The 26240-nt window shown below is 41.1% G+C and overlaps 1 protein-coding gene across 3 annotated transcripts in view; it reads left to right on the top strand.

Moving 5' to 3' along the window:
• MAPK8IP3 (mitogen-activated protein kinase 8 interacting protein 3) overlaps positions 1-26240 on the top strand; it is a 597532-nt gene that overhangs the window by 270073 nt on the left and 301219 nt on the right. For 2 of the 3 annotated variants that reach the window (XM_085628364.1, XM_085628366.1), the window contains 3 exons: positions 5100-5337; positions 7930-8035; positions 17470-17588. In XM_085628364.1, coding sequence (XP_085484490.1) covers positions 5100-5337; positions 7930-8035; positions 17470-17588 — 463 coding nt within the window. The remainder of the gene's footprint in view (positions 1-5099; positions 5338-7929; positions 8036-17469; positions 17589-26240) is intronic. The other variant, XM_085628367.1, reaches the window with a different exon arrangement.

Genomic DNA, 26240 nt, shown 5'->3' with positions numbered 1-26240 from the left:
GGCCATGTTATTATACCAGTTTAGGCAGCTCTCTCCAGGGGCGGACCCACCAGATGACGCATCTACACAACTAATCCGGAATACACAATCACAGGCTCTGCCCACCTGAATCCGTAGGCTCCCAGCCGCGCGAGGCCTTGACAAACCCTAGCTCCAGGCGCACTATCACGATTTTCGGTCGTAACGACCAGGATAGGTACACATGAGTATCAGAGGTGCCTCACCATCACGACGCTGCATTCCCCCCCTAGTGCAATTGGATATACTCTTCCATATTCATTCCCTAGTTTACACCTCTGTTAAACCCCAGTTCCTTTGCCATATATGGAACCCGAGATCGTAGGATGTGAACGTCACGATAACTGAATACCCTGTTTATGCCTCTTGGTAACGAATCATCAATCAATACAATTGTTAAGTAACCTTACAGGATGTATGATCGGACACGACCACTTGAAGAATATGAATGATGTACAATGTATGAAATGTGAAAATGGCAATAAAAATAAGTTTAAAAAAAAAAAAACATGCAAAAAATAATATATACAAACAATGTATTCAAGTACACCGCTGCGCCCTCGGTGTAAAATGCGGTTACTGGGATCAAGTGAATAATAAATTAGTGCACATCTTGTCAGTAAAAACATACGTTTGATACATTGGGAGTAAAGTGAGGAACCGCATGACAGATCTTCGTAATAAAGTCCTTTGTAATAGGCTCTGGTTACAACTCACAACAAACCTTCTAAAAAGCTCCAACCCTCCCTTGGATAACAGCGCGGAAGGTTGAGAACAGAGAGTGCACGCGCATAACATGGGATTTTAAAGCCTAAGTAAGCAACCTTAGAGCCCTAGATCAGTTGCCTATCGACATCATTTGGCAGAATGCTGTACCATTCCTATCCGAGGCTTCCGTCTAATAAGCCATGCATGACTAAGGAACTTTGCCACACAACACGCAAAAAGAGGTCTGGAATCAGACCTAAGGATGCACAAATATTTTGTCATCTACTATTCTCTCAAAGGACTTGGCAGTAAAGGACTCACTGACTTACTGGTCAAATTTCTAACACACTCAGTATCATACTGGGTTTCTTGACACAAATGAACGATAGGTGAAAATATATAGAAGCCAAGTAAGGTATTGGTATTAGTGACAATATAATACATATGTGCTCCAATTAGAGTTTGGTGGGGAGTCGGTTTTCTCTATAATGTGCGTCTTCTTTGGAAATGAAAGGTAATACAGATTAGTTTGAAAGAATAATCTATTATCATCTTCAAAATCATGGATGCTAAAGTTTACTCCTCTTTTTTCCCTTTCCCAGCCACTAGAGTACTCAGACTTGTTAATTTTAGAGCGGAGATGGAGCTTGGCGCTAATTACTCCAGAAACATGGGAGTACGTGATGCTCAGAAATCATTCCTTGATGGCACCTTTTACACTTAGAAAATAATTTATGAATACAGCATCCTCATTTTGAAATTCACCTTTGACAGTGGTACAGTCTTGTCTTTCATACTCTTTGAAGAGTTATGATAATAATGACAGATATATCATGACAAAGCCTGGATCAGACAAATATAAGGACTACTTTCCTGGCTCCCTCTAGTGAGCTATCTACATCTAACATGAGAGCAGACTCTTATAACTATACGCAATCATTTTTTGGCCTTTCACAAAAGCGATCTTTGCTTCCGATCTTGGAAAGTAGCTTTCATAGTAGTACCTGCCAGGTATAGGGAAGTATATGTTTTGTGCTTTATATCATTTACTATCTTTCTTAGAGATCCAGTGTCTCCTAGAACTCATTTACTTTTCTAGGGAAATTCATTTCTGATTCCATCTTGATCAGATAATTTAACTTTTGTTTTTCCTTCCTGAATCTTACATCTCCTCCTTAATAAATCTTGGAATAGTCTTCATACTAATTGGACCACAAAAGTAAAGATGCATTATTGAATATAGCCGAGTACATCTACAGCTGAATTGTTTCTTATACTGGAGTTACAAAAGTCTGTCACACCATTTATAAAAAATATTATTTTGGTTGGTAGTGTAGTACAGTAAAAGTACACATCTTAAGTTGGTGAATCTATAGAGGACTCCATGCCCAAGAAGAAAACATTTGCTAAAGCAGTAATTATTCACCCATATCATCTTCTACATATTAGACTGTGGTTAGGTTGACCTCATCCTTGCATATACTTTTTAATGTAATTATTTTCTATGCAAAATTGATATCTGCAAAAGTCTACAGAAGGCTTCAAGATCATTTCACTGATAGTGGGACATATGTAAGAATGCATATTTATGGTTAAAACCTATATAGGAGAACTATTAACAATAAACTAACTCACGGGTGCAGCAAAAGCCCTATTCAGTTAAAGATTGCCTTTTCTCATTTCCATTTTGAGCTCATTGCCCACCGCAATCAGTGATTGGGAAGCCTTTTTTCTGGTCCCTATGATATTCTGTGGTTATTGATGAGTATTGTGACGGGTACTGTATCAAGTCTCTCATATTGGAAATGGGATCAACATTGTTTTCTTACTGAGGGACCTACACATCAATTTACCAGCCTGGGTAAAATATGAGGAGAGAGATAAATGTATTGAGCATTTTCTTCTAAAGCGAGGGGGTTATGGGGTCAGACAGGGCTGTATCCTTGCTTCCTTCTTGCTTGTTTCTTAAGTGGTGCAGGTAATCTAAGGTATAATATGTTTTTAGATTGATGAACTGTATTTATTCACTTTTATAATTTTAACTTGTTTGAAACGGAATAACATTATTTGACGTTATTAATCCAAGACCCATTGTAGAAAATAACAAAGTTCAACAATTGAATACAAAACATTTAGGAATTAAATAATAAGTGGACCTTAGAAATTCAACATTAGAGTAACATGAACCAGATGCTAATAATGTACAAAATTATTTTTATTTTTGTTCAACCCAATAAATATTTTTTCTTTCATTTATCATTTTGTTCGTTAAAAATCAATACTCATATTTCATTTTCATATTCGGAAATTGAATACAGTACATATCACTTTATTCCAATTGGTGTTATAGTGTATTAACCAAATCCTATCCACACTCTCTTCCTCACTCAACCACTATTTGTTTGGCAATATAATTTAATACAAAAATTGATCACATGGATTATATTTGGAGGCAAAACACAGTTTGTCCAATCTTTTCATTGCCAATTAAGAATGATTACTGTTAAACATGATTCAAATTGCAACCTGGTATGACATTTATAACAATTCGATGAGAATTTGGTTTCACCAATAGGAATATAACCTCTTATTTCAATCAAGGAACATATTCAACATAGTCATGGATAAGATCAGTCGTGTCCTACGTGCGTTTCGGCAATAAGCCTTCATCAGGAAGCCATGTTTGAAATTAATCCTGTTAACTAGAGTTTGCCAGTATACTTTTGTCGAAGTTGACCAAGGGCTGTACGTATTATATATGGTCTACAGACCAATTTTTGATGATTTACAAGTGTTCCAATCAACAATAAAAAATGAAATGTAGTATTTTCTGAAATGTGTCTGTAACCATCCGTCTAAGGGTGCTCCTTTCTTTTCCCATTCCGGTCGTCGCTTAAAATATGCGATAGATGCTGGACCGCTCGCCTGTCTTACTTTTACCGGTTTAGGAGTACCATACTATCTATGCATGGAAACTCGCCTGTGACGCGTAAAATACCCGGTTAAGTGGTCCCATGCGTGGTGGCGTTCAGAAAATAATAAAGTTCTACAGTACCTAGACACCTACTCCAAAGCCAAGTTAATCCTTTGTACACTTAAACCCCCAATAATAGCTAGTTTGAACAGTCCGAGATTATTGCAAAGTGGTTTGAATGACAGATCACCTATGCCTCATTACCTCAACTGAACTCCTGTATATTTTAGGTAAAAAATTACAAATTGGAATTGTCCCTGTTTGACTAAAAAGGAGGTTACGGTTGGTTGTACATGCTATGGGGAGGTGCAGTGCAGAGCAAGATGAGCCAGGCTCACTGTACTCTTAAAGCTGAAATGTTTTCTATCGTGAAATAGATGACTTTGGATTGGTTCTGTCCAATGAAGTGAATGTTCCTTGAGGCTCCTTATCAGCTCACTTTCTCGATTGAGCTTAAGTATGCCTGGTCCAGTTCTGACCCCCTGGCCCGGTTAGTGGCAGAACTCCTTCAAGAGACCTGCTCTTGATCAGACTTCACTCTGTGCTAGTGCAATAGCGCTTCTCTAAAGTCTAAATGAATACAAAGATCTGGTTCTTAGATATGAGCTCTTATCCAGTTCAGCGAAGTAAAATGTGTGGTATTTTTTAAAGTCATCACTCTGACAGTGTTTGCTGTGCACATCTTGTGTGGCTTCCTCACAAAGATGGGTTGGAGGCTGGCCCCAACTGATAATAGAGATGTCTACACCAGGAAATACCATAGACTCTGTGCATGTCCACAAGAATGCATAGAGTGGGAGCTCCATCTTGAGCAACAATGGCTGTGCCCAAGTGAAAACCATCATCCATAACACAAACAAACGCAACATGTACTTTGACAATTCCACATATCACAACTCACTACAAAAAGGCAAGTGAAATTAAGGTACCCAATTATAGGTCCCTGAACAGATTTTATACAAACAAGTAATATAGATTTCTTTCCCAAGGGTGCAGATAAAATCACCTGTGACTTTCTTTATAATCTCAACTGCTGCCAACCTTCAGTCACCCCATACCCTGGTTAGCAGTCAGTATCCAACCTTCAAAATAGGTGGCAATACACAATGCGTGATCCCTGCTGGCCTGCAGAGGGCACTTGCTTCCAACATTCCAGGCTGAACTCTCTGCACTATTAGGCTTTCAATGATAAGTAAGATCACATTCAGTCTACCCACCAAAAGAAATCCACTTATTAAAGGGTGTTCCAAACGTGATGAGGCAATGGATTTTTATACCAATGCACCTAATTCATGTAAACTTTTAGGATACAGCAATTTTCCTGTCTTCAGTAAACAATTAATATTTTTGGCTTATTGCTTGTTTTCCTTTCTCATATTTTTGTCCTCATAACCAACAGGATGAGATGTCGGAATCAGGCCAGTCTTCCGCAGCACCCACACCAAGTACCACTGGGACCAAGTCCAACACGCCGACTTCTTCTGTTCCTTCTGCAGCTGTCACACCACTGAATGAGAGTTTGCAGCCAATGCTGGACTATAACATGACTACAAAGAACAACAAGCGGGCAAGAGAAAAGCGCCACAGTCGTAACATGGAGGTCCAGGTCACACAGGAGATGAGAAACGTCAGCATAGGTGAGAGAGCGTTCAACTCCGGGAGGTGGCCGAGCACCTGTCGAAAGGAACAGTCGCCTGTGCCAACTAAGGAGACAACACACGAAGGAGAGGAGGGAGGTAGTGTTGGCTCCTGAAGACGTTGTTACAATTGCCATCCTCTATTTTGTTTCAGAGAATAGTTCTTTTATTCAAGAGCAAATTGTGTGTGATGGGGTGGGAAGAGGAGGGTCAAGGATTTATCCCAACATATACTAGTTCTGATGCTCATTATGTTATAATCCCTACTCAGATGTGGAAGCTATTCCTCTCTGGTGCCTGCTGGTACTCTCTTGAATTTGTGAAATGTTTTATTTTTTTATTCTGCATCTTGTTATTTACATTTACAGCAGACTAACTTTTTCAGCCTATTGGCTCATTGTGCTCCTATTTCCAACAGCCTAAGCTCAATCTACTGGCTTTCATATTGTAATTAAAATTGGCATCAGAGGCTTCAGATTAGGACAAACATTGACTAGCATGAAGAGGCAAAAGTTAGGGATGTGCAAATTGTATATCTCTTTCCACCATACCTCCTTTTTCCTATGACCGTTACAGGGACCAGAGACGGAGAATTCATATATCAGTATGGTGAAAAGGAAGACTATAGGTACCATTCAGGCCATCAGTCTCCAACATACCATATTGTAATGTTCTGTTTTCTATTGTAATGGTTTAAGGCATTTATCCCTGAGACATACATTGGTCTCTCTTGACGTGTCATTGATTCAATGTATCTCCAAGCTATTGTCTCTGTTAATTGACCAGAGATAACACTATTGAGCCCCTTTGCCTTTTCATCAGATAGCTTCTTGACTGCTTGATGCTCCAAGCAGACAGACTGTTCATTCTATACCACTGCCTTCACTTCGGTGGAAGACTAAACAACCCTAAAAATTAATAGGCTATTGGCTTCATGTTCTAGAGGATTGGCTGGATATGTTTGACCCCTTCATTCTCCAAACCATCAAGCACCTTTCCTGCCTGACACTCCCAGATTCAACCACTCTCTGCTCATCGCTCATTGGCTCTTACACAGAATCTTTCAAATAAAAGCAAACAACTGACAGCCTCTTCCCTGCCTCACAGCTACTCTTATCAACACACTTGGATTTCTCATGTTTCACCTTCTCAAATGCATCTCACTGATCAAAACCTATTCTCTTTGACTTTCAAGCACTTCCTTCCACAAGAAACACCCTCATTCATGTGTTAAGTGTTATCACCTTAGACCTCCACCTCAAACTACATAGTATCATTATGCTACTCAACCTTTTGGTGCCCTTTGGCGCTGTCAGCATCCTCATGATACTAAAAAACCTTTGGCATCCCTAGTGCTGCATTTAATTGGCTTCCCAAATTATCCTTGAGCCTCTTTGTCTTCTTTTTCTTGTCTCTGACATCTCTGCTGATCCTACTGTTGGCCAACAAGGCTTACATCTAGATTCGCTCCTTTTCTCTCCTTTGCACTGCCTTCCTAGTTGATATTGTATCTTAATTGTACTCTTTTTCTACTACCTTTCTGTGAACAAGAGCCTAATCTTTTTCTCTGATATACCAGTATTCTCCACACTTCATTCTTGCATCTGAAAATGAAATCTGTTACTGGAAGACCTTCCTAAACTCCCCCAAAACTGAAATTCTATACTTCCCTACCCCATGAACCACTTTAACATGTCCGATTTACCTGACGTACTGATGCCATCTTTCTGATTTAAAGATCTCAGTTTGCTCTTCAGTCTCAGAATGTATCTGGAGATCTTTTGATTGTAACAGTTTCCTATTAAGCTGTGTCCAGATTGCATGTCCTCCTTTAAACATTCTTTTCAGCTTTACTTCGTGCACAATCATCTGTGTCCTCAGACAGACACTGAACTTCCCCTACCAACACCAGGTTGCCAGGCTAGCTCCTAAAACACAGGGCACTGTACAAACTAATTATATTATTCCTTAGAGTTACTGAAAAAGAATGTTTGCAAAATGACTGAAGTCCTTTTCAGATAAAGGTTCACCATCCATATACTCATCTCCTCAGTAGTTGAATTAAGTAGTGTATTCACATACCTGACCTCAGTTTATCCATTCAGAAGTCCTTAAACCTCATTAGTTACTCTTGGAGTTTGCTGTTTTTCCTTGTTACCTACTGACACATGACAAAGAAATCTGATGCAAATGTGGCTTGCCTGGAGTTATTTCAGCATGATTCTTTCTTGTCCCCTACAGTCCTCCCTTGGTAACTTGGAAACAGTCTAATGAAAATAGTGATATCATCCTGGAGATGCTTTTGATTGTGTTATACTGCTTGAATGTTGGTCAACCTTCATAAAGGAGCAAATAATTGGTCATAGAGTTAACCAGGAATATTATTTGATTTCTGTATATCCATAAAGAGATCTAAAACTGGTGCTTTATTTCAGACAGCGGGCCTTAAGATCCCATGAAGCCCATTGTTCATAAGGCAGTAATTCTGCGTAGCCCCATGTAAAAATGGTTGTTGGTTCCTCCGTTCTCAACAAAGAAAACATGTTGGCATAATATTTCTCTTAAGCTTATCTCAACTCAGATGTCTTCCAGCAGGGATGGGCAGCAGTGATGAGTGGTCTGACGTTCAAGATATTATTGACTCCACCCCTGAACTCGACATGTGCCAGGACCCCCGGCTAGACCGCACTGGAAACAGGTATGTGCTTTAACCTACAGTCTGCATTAATAGAGGGCGTGTCAAGCTTCAACACTCACCCTTTTTGCTGGCATGTTGTTGTTGGTCAGATGTAGTTTTTGGTTATTACATGGGCTATCTATTGAAGCACTCATTACTTTGTGTGACAATAACAGCCTTGTCAGGGATTGCATTTCTGTGACCATTGAAATGGTTTGTTGTATAGGTTACACTTTAGAGTGAAGGTTACTCATACGCACTAGTAAGCCAGTAAGTCTAAAGAGGAAGGGAGAGATGGACAGTAGAAAGTGTGCTAGCCTCAATGGAAATGTGTTTGGAATTTGTGACAGCACCCCTCTTAGAAACTCAAAAGTGGTTGAGGAATTTTGGGTGCTGCAGAGGATGAATTAGCACCAGAAGGGCAGACTGTAGAGGGGAGCTAATCAATACGAAACAGCCATGAAAGGGTGATTCTTAGTTAATTGTACAGATTGAAAACATTATGGGCCTCATGTAGGTAGCCAAATACCGGTCGGTAACGGCCGATTTTCGGTAATTATACCGTTACCGACCGGTATTTTGGCCATTGGTATGTAGGGGGACAAACTTTGCTTTCGGAATTTACCGAATCGGTAAAATTACCGATTCGGTAATAATACCGAATCGGTAATGTTACCGAATCGGTAACTTTTCAGAATCGGTAATTTTACCGATTCGGTAAATTCCGAAAGCAAAATCGAGATGTAGGGGGAGTGTGTGTGTGTGTTTAAGAGTCGGTATTTACCACCAACTTATAGTTGGTGGTAAATAATGAATGTATGTGTAAATGCATTTTTACGCGCGTAGCAGTGTGCAATGTGGCATACATACATGCCCTTAGGGCATGTATGTGTGCCACATGTGCACACATGGCCGAATCAGGGGTGCAACAGGGTGTCAATGTGACACCCTGCCACCCTTGTATGTGTTCCCCCCATTACCGAATCGGTATTTACCGATTCGGTAATGAGGCATACCTTCCCATCAATGGGAAGGTATGCCTCATTACCGATTCGGTAAATACCGATTCGGTAATTACCGACTAGTAACGATTCGGTAAAAAATACCGACTCATTACCTACATACCAGTTACCACTTCTAAAATACCGATTCGGTATCGTTCGGTATTTTAGAAGTGGTAACTGGTATGCTACCTACATGAGGCCCTATATATCTCACTCACTGAGTGGTGTGCAATGAAAGGGTTGTTTCAGCTGGGGTACTTTGTGCTGAGGAGAACAAAAAGATAAGTAATCTCCAGTGCAGTTGGATTGAGGCTCCAACTCTCGCAGTGAGTATGCCACAGATGATGAGTTGACCTTCAAAGGACACAATGAGAGGCAGCGATAATCTGAAATAGTGGGCAGGAGACATTACGTTGACCCGGAGAGTGCATAGTAAATCTCTTTCAAGAGTGCTTTGATCCTTTATATAAGTCACCTAAGACATAGTTGAAACTGTTGTTAGCTTACAGCAATCAAATGTCAATGATTAGATATGAGGTCCATGGTGCTCTACACAGTGAAATCCCATCCCCTCTTCGGGATTATATAATGTCTTTGTTTCTGCAGTCATTCCTCGAAAGTTTTCTATCATTGCTTTGTAATTTTCTTTGACATTCTCTTAGACAATTATTTTCTGTGAGTTTTTAATGTTTTACTTCTTTAGCAGTCTCCTTAGTTCATTGACTGTGATCTATTTCATTGTGATCGAACATTTGCTTTCTCTTCAGCTAGATTACTTCTATAAACATTGAAACACGAGCACAATAGTAACTAATATCCCATTTGTTTAATGTAAACAATTCTTTCATAGTTACAAAATATGAAATGATATGAAAGAATTTCAATTCACGATTACAACATCTACAGCATTTTAATTACAACAATATGTTTAGACTCATCACGAAGACACAACACATTTCTACAAATCAAAAGTGTTCTCTTCAACAAAACCAGACTTGGAGTCATTCCATCACAGTCTAAAACGGTAGACTTAAGAACACACATTTCATTTGTTTCTTACAAGTTTTGGGTTTTCCCATCTGCCCGTTGTGCCTTTCCTTGTCTTCCTTTCTGGGAGCAGGTTTTGTGGAATGACCCAGTTGCCCACTGGACACTGAGTTCATGGCACTAGGCCAGTGCTAGACACCTCCCATCTGTAGTGCACCTGTTTCATCCTGGGTTTAGACCCAGCGTCTAGGCAATGGGCAGAGAGGTTTAACAATATCCTTCTATGGCATTAGTTCTGTTTGGGCCAGTTATGACCTGGAAGGCGCTGGGCAACAATATCTACTTTTTTGCCTTCTCACATATATCCCTTGAACTTCTCCCCCTTCCCTCCATTTACATATTAATTTTAATACGTTCGATCCACAGGTGGCCCATTATCTCACCCCCCACCGGTATTGCGCTTTTCACCATGTCATAGATGCCCCTGTAGATTTCCTTATGTTGCACAGTGACTGCTTGTGAGTAGGCTTAGTTATAACATAATTATAATCAATATAATTATAATGTGTAAATGTTAAAATACATATAAATTCTCTCTCTAATATAGTTGAAATAAAGCAATTTTGGCTTTAATAGAAATATACAAACACAAATGTTTGCCTATTTTGACACGTGGGGCAACCATTTGGGGCTATTGTGAAACTCAAAGCTTGAAAATTGAAGAAAATGTATTTTGCAGGCGCCTAATAGGCCTACCACTCTGTCGTCCTCTTTATTTTCATGAGGAGCTAGGCCTTAGTTATGTTGAAGATTATATCAGGATAGCCCAGTTCTTCTGTGGTTGTCAATTTGGGGTTACAAACAAGCCATTCGCTACAGGGAAATAATGAAGGACTGCATTCATTTTGACATGTGGCACAAAATTGACTGGTTGAGGCATATTAAGTAGATTTCTATTTACAGACCTGAATTGTACACATTGCCCCATCAGATTAATAAGGGGGAAACACTGGGGGATTAAAAATCTCAGTAGGGCATTAACCATTGGAGAGAGGTAGAAGAAATAAAGGTATCAATGCTATGAGATTATGTTATCATACAAACTACCATGGAGGTGAAGACATATTTATCCTTGGTTAGTAGCCCTTTTGAAAGATCTGTATTAATTAGATTTTGTTTGGGAAGCATTAATAGTTGCCTTACCAAGTTTACTCTACTAAAAGCTTGCACAAAAGGGAATTTATGTTTGTTCTAAGTATCAATTCAATGACATCAGACAATGAGATGTGTTTTCACTGCAGGTCACAGATACCACTGTACATATTCAGGTCCCACGGCACCATGACACCTAAAAATGCACACATTTTACTAAAAACTCCAAAAGATGTTGGTTGTTTGTGCCTGTGAGCAAACCTCTAGGCTCAAATGTAAAATAAAATTACCCCTTCATAGTAGACACAATTTAAAAAAAACCATTTTGCACACTTGTCACTCCCGCAGGACATGGAAAAGGAAGTGAAGGCCGTGCAGGAGTAGTGCAGGACTCTGTCATTGCCTCTATGGGTGCTACTGTGGTACTGTGGAACCTAGGGACACAAAAGATATATAAATGAAAGCAGTGGTTCCAAAACGTTTTAGAACGGTTCAGAACAGTGGTTCCCAAACTGTGGTCTGGGGATCCCTGAGTATCCACAAAGCCTTCTTGAATATAAAGGAATTTGAAATTGAAGGTCACATGTTTTTATTAGTATCCTCAGATTGATTTGTGGGAGCAGTGCAGGTGCATCAAACAGAATAATGTATGGACGGTGAGTGACCTCAACTAAATTTAGAAAACCTCCAACCTTTCTTAAAATTAAAAAATGTATATATATTTATATGTGTTTGCCAATTAAATATGTGTCTTCATTTGTGTATTTGTTTGATGAATGCTTTTTCACAATTTTTTGTGCATTGTTTTGCAGTTAAAATCATTGACTTAGGCTCAGTCTGTGGTCCCTGGCTTCCATTAATGACTCGTGGGGGTCCCTGGGTTCCAGTAATAATTAAGTGGAGATCCCAGAAGTCAAAAGTTTGAGAGACACTGTTTTAGAACCACAACCCACTTTTTAGAACAAATGTTTGCAACCCCCCTCCCTTTAATGGACATGAGGAGGGGTGGTTTTTGAATGTAACTAAAACATTGTATAGTAGCGCAACGTCATTTACAAACAGCACATTTTCATTGAAATGGCCATTAACTTTGCACAGACAGACATACAGTTTTATTAATAAAACCGTATAGCAACAGGACTCAAGTGATAATGTGTGGAAATGGGGTTTGTGTGAATATTTATCATTTGTGCATCACCATTTAAAGTAGCTCTATTTGTTTTGATCCTTTTAAAATCTCTCTTCCCAGCACACTTCAGAATTGCAAAAAAACTGTACTTCATTTTTGCTTTCCAACTTACTGAACGCATACCTATAATATAAATGTATTAAAAAAATGTGGGTGTTACAAGAAAACGACTTCCTAAGACTGCCACATAATTCACTTTAAAAACTCCTCTTACTTTGCAGTCAGAGGAAGAAAAGTAAACACCTATCCCATGTTAACCCCTTGCGTGCTTATGACGGAGTGGTTCCGTCATGCTGCGGCCGTTGCGGCCGCTCCGCCCACGCGGCGCTGATTCCCCGCCTGTGTGGGCGAATAATGTGAGTGGGCGGAGTCGTGACGGAACCACTCCGTCATGAGCACAGCGCGCCCGTGGCTCATGACGGAGTGGTTCCGTCACAAGCATGGCGGCGCCGCGCTGACCCCGAACCCCCCCAGCGCCACGGCGGAATTCGTGCCGCGGCGAAGGGGTTAAGAGAACTTGTCAGAAGACATAGCCTGACATTTGACCTCTGTTGTTAAAGCATCAGAAATGTGACAGGATAAACAGAGAATTTAAGGTCATCTTTATTTCTTGCTCAGACCTCTGACCCATCATAAATCGGCTCATGAACCACCAGCGGGTTGTGACCCACAGTTCATTAAGTACTGGATTAGAGACGTAGGTAACACTACTCAAACCACATAAGCTCACAGCCTTTAGAAACAGCCTCAGACAAAACTGGACACACAGAGACACCAAGCACCTTATCCACCAGACCTATCACAGGTGCACCATCAGAAGATGATGGCATTATTATCATTACATCTATTTCTGCATCACTATAGCAACCAAGGCCTGAGAGCTGCCTACAACTAAACACCAACAAAATGGAAGTACTCATCATGGGCCCAAACCCCGATGCCTGGAACGACACCTGGTGGCCGCCCATCCTCGGAAGCCCACCCACCCCCACGAACCACGCACGGAACCTGGGAATCATTCTGGACTCAGAGCTCAAAATGGACCACATGATCAATTCCGTCTCGTCCTCCTGATTCCACACCCTCCGCCTCCTACATAAGACCTTCAAATGGGTCCCCCTTGAACACAGAAAGACCATCACTCAAGCCCTGGTCACCAGCAGGCTCGACTACGTCAATGCACTCTATGCCGGAATAAACAAAAACCTCACCTGCAAGCTACAGAACATCCAAAACTCCGCCGCAAGACTGGTCCTCAACCTGCCAAGACACTGCCACATCTCCCAGCACCTACACACATTTCACTGGCTCCCCATCGAAGCTAGAGTCACCTTCAAGATGCTCACCCATGCTCACAAGGCCCTCTACGACACCGGACCAGCATACCTGAACAGCCGACTCAAATTCCACGCACCCCAAAGGACCCTACGATCAGCCCAGCTCTCATACGCTGTTGTCCCCCGCACCAGAAAGGCCAGATCAGGTGGCCGCTTCTTCTCCTTTCTCGCGGCCAGAGCCTGGAACGCTCTCCCTCTCCACCTCAGACAGACAACATCTCTCCCCGCTTCACAAGCAACCTCAAAACCTGGCTCTTCGACAGACCTCCTCCTTGATGGACTGGAACCTGCGAAAACCCCCTCACCCAGCGCCTTGAGACCCTCACGGGTGAGTAGTCGCGCTTAACAAACAAACACCTGATAAAAAGAATCACTGGGGTGGCAGTTTCTAGAACTTTTAGCACCTCTGTGATTTCATCAATTATGTCATTTACTATGTCATGAGTGATGTAATATGTGAGGTCATAAGCAGTGCATGACAGGGGGGTGCAAGTTATAGTTAGCTCACAGAACTATAATTGGCAAATTTCAGCATATTTCTGTTTTAAAAGTTAGGTCTTGTGTGACTTCACCACTTTAATCTTTGTTTTTTTAGTGTACATATTTACACACACACACACACACACACACACACACTCCTAACGCTGCATAGTTTAGGGTTTAGAAGGGAATAAAACTCACATGATTTTTATATTATACCACTTCTGCCTCAGAGTTCTACATCTCAAGTCAGTCAAGAATACTTTATTCGACAACTTAATGTCATAAAAGTAAACATTACATTCAAAACTACATTTCATTTTAAAAAGAGGCCATCCTTTAGCTGGGTAGCCAACTCATAACAATCCATGCGAAAAAGGAACTTAGTGAGCAGGATTCAAAAATGCAAATGCGCAGACAGTTTTAAAATACAAAACTACAATTATCTTTTCCTATGATCCATCTTATGATGCTAAAGCTTTGCTAAGCATACAGTACAAATTTGATATAAAGTGCAAAGTGCAGTTAAACGAGCTCATAAATTAAAATAACACATGTTAGTCCTCAAGATAAAAATTCAAAGTGCAAACGGGCAAACATATTAAAACACAAAACTTCACGTTTCTTTCCCTATAATACATTTTTAAGTGCAAAAGGTTTTATAGAGTACAAAGTGCTAAAAAAGTATACTCCAAACGGGGTAAGCTACAGAAATTTTGTTCCTAACGGCCATATAGGGTGCCAAGGGTTGCTCTACATACAATATAGAAACGTTATATAAAGTGCTAAGTGCATATAGGACAAACTCAACATTTTAAGATGAATGCTGTGCTTAACTCGATTTCAGTCAACACCTGACTCCTAAAATCAGGATTGTTACACAAATTCCATATTTTATAGTCTAACAGGAAATCCTGCCGTGTTCTTAGAGACAATAGAGTTTTCTATACTCTTTTCACTTCAATAAATTCCTAAAAGCAGACAAGCTATTATATTCCTAGTTGTATTGTATATACACAACAAGTATATTTCTGGTTCCTGATCAGATCATTTACTCTAGAAAATTCTTCAAAGGTCTGAAAACAGTAATATATGGCTTGGATGTCTGTGTGTGTATTCCTCAAAGGTTGCATAGAACATTACACTCCATAACATCAACCACTTATTGTGTGGTTGATTAATGGCAGCAGGAAAATACAACAAACAATATATTATTTTACTTGCAAATGCATGATTTCTGGGCTATTAATCTAAAACACTGCCCACCGAAGCACTAATTTGTTGTTTTCAACATAGGCACAGTTGTAATATTTGTAATGCCAACCTTTTGAAACTTTGGCCCCAGTTCAATGCAGGATGTACTCAAACTTCTGAATAACATCTAAATCATTTAGAGGCATTTAAAGATATTATTCTTCAGTGTTCTAAGCCTTTTCTCTTCCTGTTTATCAGAAAATCATTATTGTTGACTTCTGCATATTTAACAATGGCTATTTGCGCAATAGAACTTTGGTGTTTTAGAAAGAAGACACTGGAGACAAACAGGCATTTTCTCAGATAACACCAGATTGCCCATAGAAAGTATTATTGAAATTAGTCTATGACCAAGTTTAGGTGGGATGTTGTTGCAGTCTGGTGTCTAAAAAGTTAAATAGTGCTTAGGTGAGCATAGGGCGATTTTTCTCACCATTTTCAGTCTGCCAAGGCTGCCTTTATGCTTGCTAACTCCTGACAAATAGCCACTTGCAAAAGCTGTTGTTACCCAGTAATCACAGAGAAAATTGTACGAGAAATAAAACTATCATTGCCTTCCATGGAAAATACCCTTAAGCAGCTGTATGACAGACTGTTCTCACTTAATGTCAACATTACAGTCTTCATTGATTGTCACAAGGCTAAATACATTTTCTGTAATCTCTTTACATGTTCTCTCCCCTCTCTTCATCCTGCATTTATCATAGGTCGCTATAACATTTAAGTTCCAATTTACAATGATATTACTCTATGGGGGGGATCATGCTAGAGAAGAAATGATATTCCTGTTTTATTTGTCTCTCTACCTTCCATAGAGTTCGAGCCACTTTCTTCTATATCTCAGAGATTGAAATTTATTCTGACCTCGCTTCCAAATGACTATTGAAATGAATCTACTGGGTTGACATTTTGATATTCTCTGACCCCACAGACCATAAATTACTTAAAATGTCCTTAACATTCATAGACCTAAGTAATTTACTTGCAACGGTCTAACGAACTTTATCAACTCACCACTTGAATATAAATCAGTTTCTATTAAGCCATGACTGTATTCTGGATAATACAACTAGGGAAACAATTTCACAGGTATGTAACTTTTGTTTTAAGTGCTTCTGTGATTTATAAATAGAAATTCAGATTGGTGTGGTGGTGAGTAAGAGAGTATGAAAGCACAGCGTGAGGTTGAACTGATCACAAATGTGATGCTGATAGACAATGCCACCTAAAGCAGCAAACTGAACACACCTCAGTTAGCCTGCTACTCAGTCCAATTGCAGGGCTTTTCAAGGGAGTCATTTGGTTCCAGATGTATTCTGTAAAGGTTGAATTATTCTAAGAATAGAGCATAATGGCTTGATCCAGACCCAGTGAGGCTTCATTTAACTTTTAGTTAGAACCTGCTTGGGTACACGGAAGGATGAGCAGAGACCAGAGAATGAAGCACCAGAAGGCAATGTGGCTGTGATAGAGTGTAAGAAAAGTGCAATTGGTCCTTTTGAGTGTGGAATGAATATAAAGACTTACACAGTAAGGGACAACAGTAATTAAACATTCCTTTTTCAGTAGGGCTGTAGTAAAAGTTGAGTTGAACCAAGATGGGTTCTATAAAGGTGGATCTGTGCCATTGAAGACATGCAGGGCATGAGTGTGCCTAGACCTAGTACAATAATGTCAGTAATCACAGAGAAAATTGCACGAGAAATCAAACTGACATCGCTGCGCTCAGTGGAAAATGGTTGGCTCATCTAAGGTTTAGATGCTCGATTTGGGTGGTCTAGATTTTAAGCTGGTAGAGTTAGTGCCCTGAAAAACTGACACCACAGTGGCATTCTGCTCTCAAAGTATACAGTATTTCTAAGTTTAAGTAGAGCCTGTGCTGATTTGGATTTCATGGCAGTATGCTAGAAAGACCCACTACGTTTGTGTTTAATCAACATGTTCTAAAAGAATGGTAATATCAGTTTTGGGAGACTGTCCCCAAAGGATTGATTACCTGCAGACTGAAAGAGTTCCAGCTTTTCCCTTTTTTCTGCTTTCTCTTAATAACAGTCCAACTCAGGGAATTGTAAACAAGGCTTTTGGCATCAACACAGACTCCTTGTATCATGAATTGTCCACGGCCGGCTCTGAGGTCATCGGAGATGTGGACGAAGGGGCTGACCTGCTTGGTAAGTGGACCTTCTTGTTATGTTTTCTACTGAAAGTAGTCAGGATGGAAGCAGGCCGGTGGCAGGATTACTATTAAAGGTGGGCAGCATGTGAGGTGGTTGTTGGCAGCAGGTTGCGGCAAACTGTAGAACTACTTGCAGATCTCTTGCAAACACACCATATTCCCCCATTTACCAAAAATGATCCTTGGCATTGCTCGGGCTGAGGATCTCATACTTTGTGTACAAGTGCTGCCCAACTCAGCCTTGTTGTTGTATTCTAGACCAGGACATATTTGCAACAAATGTTGCTTGACTATTTGTTGGGGTTTGTGCATACCCCTCAGTCATTGAACATAGCTCACCACATTTTAAATGGTTAATCCCCAGGCAGGTTTCTGCAAAACTACACATTACTGTTTATTTTTGTGCTGGACATTCCTAAATTGTGGCTCTATTTTGAGATCAGAAAATAAAGCTCCACTTTCTAGAAACTGTAGAACTTGCTGATGATGGGTGTCATTATTCTCTGCTCTCCTGTTTGTGTTACTAGCAATCTCATCATTGTAATTGGGATGGCGTTTGTATTTCGCTTCATAGTGCTGACGAGTCACGAAGGGCACATTACCGGATGGCTGTCATACTACACAGTAGGAAATTACATGGTTGGAGGGGTGTAATATTGCAGCGAGGTATATATGGGAGGCATTGTGCTGTTATGTGTAAGCGACCAGAGCAGTGCTCTTATTCTGTATTGGGCTTCAGTCATTAAGAGTGTAATGTTGGGAATAAAAGTGAGAAACAGAGCGCAAGCAGTGTGCATTAAATGGAAGCTGTGAGATGCTCTGCAGGTCTCTTGTAGAAGTATTTGATGACAACAAAGCCACCAACCTATGCCTGTGCAGGATGCAGAAGATGTGATAGAAGATATGTAATATTGTGGATGGATTGGTGAGGGAGATGAGAGAGGCAGTGGAGCGATCCATAGTACAGGACTTTATTAAAGTCATCCCGAAAGCAAGTCATTAATTGTAGTTAAAGAGTTAATGCTGCTTTGAAGAGTCTAATCGTGGGACAACGGTGGGAACTGTAGGGATGAACTACAAGAGAATCATGCCAGATACGGTTATTATAAAGGAGGTTTATTGTGCTTCAACGTTTGTAATCTTAGATTAGACTCTTTAAATGGAAGGTCTTAATCTTAGATTACATACATTAATCTTAAATTAGATACGTTAATTTTTAGATGTGATACATTAATCTTTGATTAGATAGGTTAAATGGCAGATTGCATATCTCTTTGTACATTTATTGCCTGCCCTCTTAATAAAGAACACAGTTGGTTTAAGAGGGTAGGTGGGGGCACCATGACTCTGTAGGCATGTCCTGTGATTTATTGTGTATTATCGGTTGTCATTATACGAATGTTATAGTTTGCTACCCTATGGGGCTAGAAAAAAACAACACTTGGTTTGCACTGAATACAGAAACTTAGGATAAAGGTTGCATTGGAGCAACCAGGAGAGATATATGCCTAGTTCATGGCATGCACAGATTACAGCCAACAGTGGCAGTACAGTCTTTAATTTGTTTTTATAATTTTTTTTATTATTGTGCTTATCTTGCTTTTTGAATGTTACCCTACTGTGGGCCCAATAAACAAACATAAGTTCAATTTAGGTCTTGAAAACACAATTGACTTATGACAAACAAATTTCAGTTCTGAAGCACAGAATCTGGGTTGGCAAAAGCAAGAGCTGGAAAAGCAGACAATCCGCATGTATGGTGGAAGTTTTCAATTTAATAATCTTTATTCGGTTTTAAAGACCATTAAGAGATACACAATAGGATAAATAACATGCATAAAAACAGGAAATACAGTGCCACCATTGCATTATCTTTTCTTTGGGTTTTCATTGTGTTCCTATTCAATGTTTTATATAAAGAGCCAAACTCTATAATAAATTCAGCGTTCATAAGATAGTTAAGATTTCTGACTCAACCATGGTGGACGTTTTCAGAATGGCAAATTTATGTCTAGAAATCTGGTTAACAACACCACAGTGAACTTTATTCTTGTAGGATTACTCTAGGTTTGGAGCAGATGACTACCTTTTATGTATGACTGGCGTCCATTTCCAGGAGTACTACTGTGATTGTATTTGAGTCCAATAAAAGTTTGTCACTTTCTCCAGACCCTGGGGTAATCCTACCTTCCTTGGTCTTTGTGTATCAGACTCCGTGAGCATAATTCCTCCACCATCTGACTGTGTGCTACAAAAAAAACTACCGACAAACAAGGACATTATTATGTTTGTTGTGTTACTTGAAGGTGCATCTATATGTTCAGCACGGTTAAAGAAAGAATCCTCAACCACTTATGCATAATATGGCAATGGTACTTTCTGAACTACATGTAAACCAAAAACCAATCACTTACACCAGCCCTTCTGTACTAGTATGTCAAGCGATTAACTTGTGTTGGAAGGTGCAGGTGGGGGGCACAGGCACTCATTTTTGAGGACCACGGCTCATTTTACATCATCAGACTTTGCCCTCGAGCAAGAGAAAAGCAAGAAGGAGAGAAAGGAGGAAGAGACTTTCAATTTGATTGTTTTCTGACTCTGTTGTGCAGGAAGCAATCATGATTGAAATATTCAGCTCTGACCTCAAAGGTTGTTCAGGTTTGTGGCACTAAGATGCCAGTTGGTTCAGTATCCATGAAATGGCACTGTATTGCTGTCTCTGAAAAGCTTGGAAGTGATAGTAGAGTTAATGATTAGCTTTCCCTGTCTGAGATAATCTGCACCTGAACCCTACATACAGGCAGCAAGAGGAACAATCAACTGTCAATAAAGTTTGTTGCAGTACTGCAAAACTCCTCAGGACCCTTTATCATAGTGACCATGAAGATGCGCTAGAGCTTTGGATGCCTGTTAACAGGCAGAAAACACAGTCTGCTCAGTGGAAGGGTCACTGTCCCTTAGTAACCTCGGACATTCGCAGTCTTGCAGTACTTATGGGATGCTACTAAAAGGAAGAACTAAGTGACTGAGTAGCAAGAGGCAGCCATCTTAGAATGAATGAAGTGAAAGGACATACAATACCCTCCGTTCTGTAAATTAAATAATAGTGACTTTTATGCTGCTTATGTTCATGATGTTCTTTTAAATAGTAATTGATAGGTTGACAGATGCAACATCCAATAATACACACATCATAATATTTCAAGCTACTAATACTTCTGTAAACTAAACCAACTGTTAAAAATGCCTCTATAGGAAAATGACTAAATGTCTAGCAAGGAGAGAACAGATGCAGGAATCAGCAATCCTGCTATCGCCTGATGTCGGGAAGGTGTTTGACACTCTGCAGGGGCCCTACCTGATGGCCATACTGGGTAGTATGGGTTTCGGCGCGACCTTTCTTTCATGTGTGAACCTGCTTTGCACTGATCCGGTTGCAAGAGTAAAGGTGAATGGGGTATTCTCGGGTGAATTCAGGCTTAGCAGAGGCGCCTGATGGGGATGCCCATTATCCCCCCTACTTTTTGTACTTGCAATTGAACTCCTTGCAGCATGGATAAGTAAAAATGCTTTGTTGTGGCATTTCAAATGGGATCCAGGTGGGAAGATGTTGTGTCACTTTATGCGAATGACATCCTGCTTTTATGTGGCAGATCCAGACCGTTCTATCCCGAGAATATTTTTGTGAGCTTGGTTATATTCTGATTCTATTCTGGACTGCATATCAGCTAGCTTAAATCAGTGGAATTGCCACTGTCTAACCAGGTTCGCAGATGGGCCCAGGACATTCCATTCAAATCAGGGCCAGGGGGTTTCAAGTGTTTGGGGTTATTTGTGACAAAAAAAAACACTGTTTTCTTGAGGGAAAACTTGATCAGACTCCTTGAGGCATACCAAGTGGACGCAATGCATTGAAGGAGTCTTCCTTTCTCCCTGAAGTGTAGAGCAGCCCTCTACAAAATGATTTTGCTCCCAAAATGTCTATACGTTTTACAGAATACTCCCTTTTATATCCCGGAGGGTTCCTTTCGCTCACTAGATGAGGTGACAAGGGGACTGCTGTGGCAGGGAGGAACGCCGAGGCTATCTATGGCTACTCTGACCAAGAACTATTTTGAGGGCAGAATCGCCCTCCCAGACTTAAGGCTCTACTGCTGGGCAACATGACTACACATGATGAATGACTAGGCTTTTTTGCTTCAGCAGGAGCCCTCCTTGTGGGTGACAGCCGAATGATGAAGCCAGAATTCTATATCTGACATCTGTATTGGTGGAGGGTGCTAAAGCCACTGCTCACATCGACGGCAATAGTGATTGTTGCATGGCACCAGGCCATCCGCACGACAGGCAGAACAGGGACGTTGACTTTGGAAACCCCCTTATGGGAGTCAGACATCCTGCAAGGTTTGCAAGAGATAGAGGACTACAAAACAATTGGACTTTCTGGGCATTTCTAAGGTGGGGGATGTGTGGTGGGACTACTGGATGATACAGTCCACAAAGCTGCAAGAGCAGTACAAATTGACAGGGAGTTAGTATCTCCAATATCAACAATTAATGCTTTTGCTGTGAGAACACGCAGACCTCTTGCGTGAGATCCAGACGAGTCATTATTGGAATGCAGGATGGTAGGATCCCTATTAGCTAAACATGCTGTGTCCCAGATATAATCCACACTTCTGCACAACAGCCTCCCCCTGCTGGACAAAAGTTGGAATAGGATCTAGGTACACTGGAGGATGATGACTGGGATAGGGCGTGCCTTTACTTGAGGGAGATGGGCATGCGGGCAGGGTTCCAGCTAATTCAGCTGAAGTAGCTACATAAGGCATACATGGCAAGGACCCGGCTGTAATGTATGGGAAAGTCCAAAGGTGATCTCTGCCAAAGAGGCTGCCAACAGCAGGGTACCCTGATCAACATGTTAATGGGGGTACCCCAAGATCCATTTTTTTTGGGAAGGGGACTGGGCAACCGAATATCTGAAATCTTGGATATTTATCATAGAACTTACGCCAGAGCTGGTGGCCCTGGACATCAAGGGGGTAACAACCATTGGACCGTTACACACTTTTATTCTGTAAATACGCTCTAGTGGTTGCCCGGAGAGATGTGATCAGACTTTGGGGGTGAGACAGGATCCTGTCCCTGAGGGCCTGGGAAGCAAATTTGGATTGGTGCAAGAGGGCCGAAAAAGTGGTATACCATGCACCGGGGTGCCTACAGATGTATGAAAAGGTTTGGAGCCCGTAGAGGACCACAGACGATATGGCCTCTTGAGCATGGGACCAGGATCCGAAAATGCCCGGCAGGAGGTGAGTGGATCACGCTGGGGCAAACAAGAAGTTAAAAAATGTGTCACAAGGGTTGGGAAACCAGTAGGAGGCCGCTGTGTGGGAGCTACAACTTTGGCCACTGGGATAATGCTGCATAAAGCTGTATTTAATCTGGTATGCCTCGATCACCTGGTTTTAGGTTGTACTTGTTAAATGTGGTGCTATGTTTTGTACCGAAAAATCCATAAATACATTTTATTTTAAAAAAAAAAACACCTCTATGGATCCAACAATTGTGGTAAAATCTGTCTTCAAGCATCCTTAACTCCTATCTCAGACATCTTGCATGGTAAGGAATTCAGAAATAAGGAATTCTACTGCTCGATAGCAAATCTGCTACAGACTGCAGGATTAGAACCAGCAGGCAGTTCTGCAGTGTTTTGTCATGGCATAAACATCACAAGTATAATGGCGTGCAACACTGAGCTTGTAGTCTAATGTCTTACATTTGGCAAATTCAGAACATATCCTTGGAAACCCTAATTTAGAATATAATGGTTACAGTTCATACTTTATAGTGCATTTGTTCACTCTTTAATAAGCATTGATGCCCTCTGCTGGAAGTATTAACATTTTTGAACTGTACGCTCTTGAAATTATGGACTAACACTAAAGGTTAGGATAAATAATGAAGAGGAAAGGACAGTTAGCAGGAATAATGTGGGCAGTATGGCAATACGCACCTATATTGCCAATGTCATCAAACATGCATGCATACATGCACACATGCACACGCACCCATAGTCTCTGTCTGTCTTCATGTCCGAGCTCCATATTTTGACTGAACTGTACAAACAGCATTAAATAATGCTTGCGTTTGAATCTTCTGATTGGCCAATTCAGTCACAGCATCCCATAATATAGCCATTTGGCTACCTCGTAGTCAATCAAACAAGATACTAAATGGCTACTTCTTCACCAAGACATTTAATGGGAGGGGCTTCTTTGTTCACCATCTTTAAAGGGTAGGGAATACTTTACACTGTGGTGACAGAATGGTTTAATAACTTCCATTCTCTTGAACCTCCTGTGGCACCTTGAGGATTCCCTTTCCTTCTCTTTCCAGTGCCTGATAACAAGCTTATGACTTACAACAAAGACGGTGCTCCTCAGTAAGTGCTGTGGTCCTGTGTGTGGTGGGGGAGAGCAAAAACAACAGCCCTGCCAACTCATTAGCCCCTGCCTTTTTCTCTGCCCCACAAAACTCTTCATGCTGCTAATTCGAGGTGAAAGGGCTGGTGGAATCCCGCTTGGCCCCAGAGCCCTTTCTCTCCTTACTTTTGAAATTTGCTTCATAATAGTTGTTGTCCCAGTACCTTTAGCCCCCAGAAGAAGAGGATAAAGGAACTGGGACAACAACTATTATGAAGCAAATTTTGAAACGAAGGAGAGAAAGGGCCCTGGGGCCAAATGGGATTCCACCAGCCCTTTTTAAACAAGATCCGAAGTACTGCTCAGAAATTCTGGCGACTCTCTTTCATAGCATCAGACAGTCCGGGCACCTACTAGCTTCATGGAAGGGCTCTATAATTTCCCCGATATATAAGTCCGGTGATAAAACCTCACCCAAAAATTATCATCTGATCGCACTACTAGACATAGAGGCAAAATACTTTGCTGGTACTTTACAGACAGAGCTCCAGGACTGGGCAAACAAGAAGGAAATAATCCTCCCTCATCAAACAGGGTTTTGTAAAGATACAGGAACCTCAACCAACATATTAACCATGTCATTGCTCATCGACAAGGCAAAATCGACCAAACAGGCGATTCAATTTTGTTTCATCGACTTCAAGGCAGCCTTCAATAATGTTAATCGAGCAAGATTGCGGAGGAAACTGGCGCTTTGAGGAATTTCATCAGCTCTCTTGAACCTTCTAATATAGCTCCACACCAACTTATGGATACAGGTAAAACTATAATTATCAAAAAGAAGGAGTAGTTCCTCTGCCAGATAGACACACGTAGTTGTGCTATGTGGCTGGAGTGAGTGTCGCTAGAAGATCTGTAGTTCAGATCTTAATGCACTCACACACCTGTTGGGGTGTCATGCCTCATCATTGGGCGGTCCTCGTCAGGCCAGCGCTGCAATGCCTGAAAGGCCTGGTAGCTGCTTTTTTGGGGATCTTGTAAATGATGAGTGCAAGTGGGCGGTTTAAGTGGTCTAGTGTGTGAAAGGTGACTTAAAATAGGCTCTGGAACCCACAACCTATCAATTTAATCAGATATGGGCCCCAGACTAGGTAAAAACTGTGGTGCTGTCTTGTGGTCCTTAGGTACCAGGATAGCTACTAGTTGAGAAAGGTCGCTAACATCATGTAGTCAACATGTTTAGTGCCATCTGAGCCCCACCATTGGGCGGCACTTCTTGAGGACCTTGGAAAATCAATGTACCCCCTATCGGGGCTAGGTCCCCTCGGTACTCGAGGAAGACCTAATTATGTCTGCCGGTATCCCCTGCTCGGGCGCCGGGGAAGAAAATCCACCTAAGAAAGTAGGGAACAAAGGTGGTAGACAAACAAGTGACATAAGAACTCGGTATATCACAGTGAGTGCAGAAATTAATACAAAAACAGTTGTGTATTAAAATGTCCTCATGGAACGGGTGACGTGTAACTGCCAATTATTTCAGTAAGACCATCACCCCTCATCACAGGAGGTATTATGGATGTCAGGGTTGAGACAAGATATTACTGACAAAGTTTAAAAGAACTGCCAAAGTCTAAAAACTAGAAAATGCTTGGGTACATCTGATAATATGGGAACAATCCGGTATGTAGTTAGAAAATCGTTCGCCTTACCAATTGCATCTAGGCGAACAATGCCTTACAGCCCTTTTCTGACTTACCTCAATTAGAGGTATCTTGTGCTTCATAGGAGGAATGGAAGGTCCCAATCACACTGAGGGACACCTTCAGAAGACACAACAAAGGAGGAGCCAGTTGACATTACAGGCAAGTATACATCCTAAGGGTTCCAGCCTGTGTTGTGTGGCGCCGTGGCCAGGGCGACTGACTCCGGAATCGGAGGATCACGGTTCGATCCCCGGCACTGGCGGCCAATTAGCCCAGCAACATGCAACTCTGGGCAATAGCTGGCTTAATCTTCCTGACGGCCCCCAGCACCTAGAAACCCTTACGGGTGATTGTTCACGCTTTACAAATGTCGATTATTATTATTATTAGTATGAAACACGTCAACTAATACCTGCCATGTGGCGCTAAGGCTCCTGTTTCGCAAGCGCCACCCTCACGTGAACTAGCTACATGCCAAACTAGGTCAAACTAGGTAATGGCTGACATATTTCGAGG

Source organism: Triturus cristatus, chromosome 10 (assembly GCF_964204655.1).
Source record: "Triturus cristatus chromosome 10, aTriCri1.1, whole genome shotgun sequence".
Taxonomy (NCBI): Eukaryota; Metazoa; Chordata; class Amphibia; order Caudata; family Salamandridae; genus Triturus; species Triturus cristatus.
This window is presented reverse-complemented; position numbering and strand designations above follow the sequence as displayed.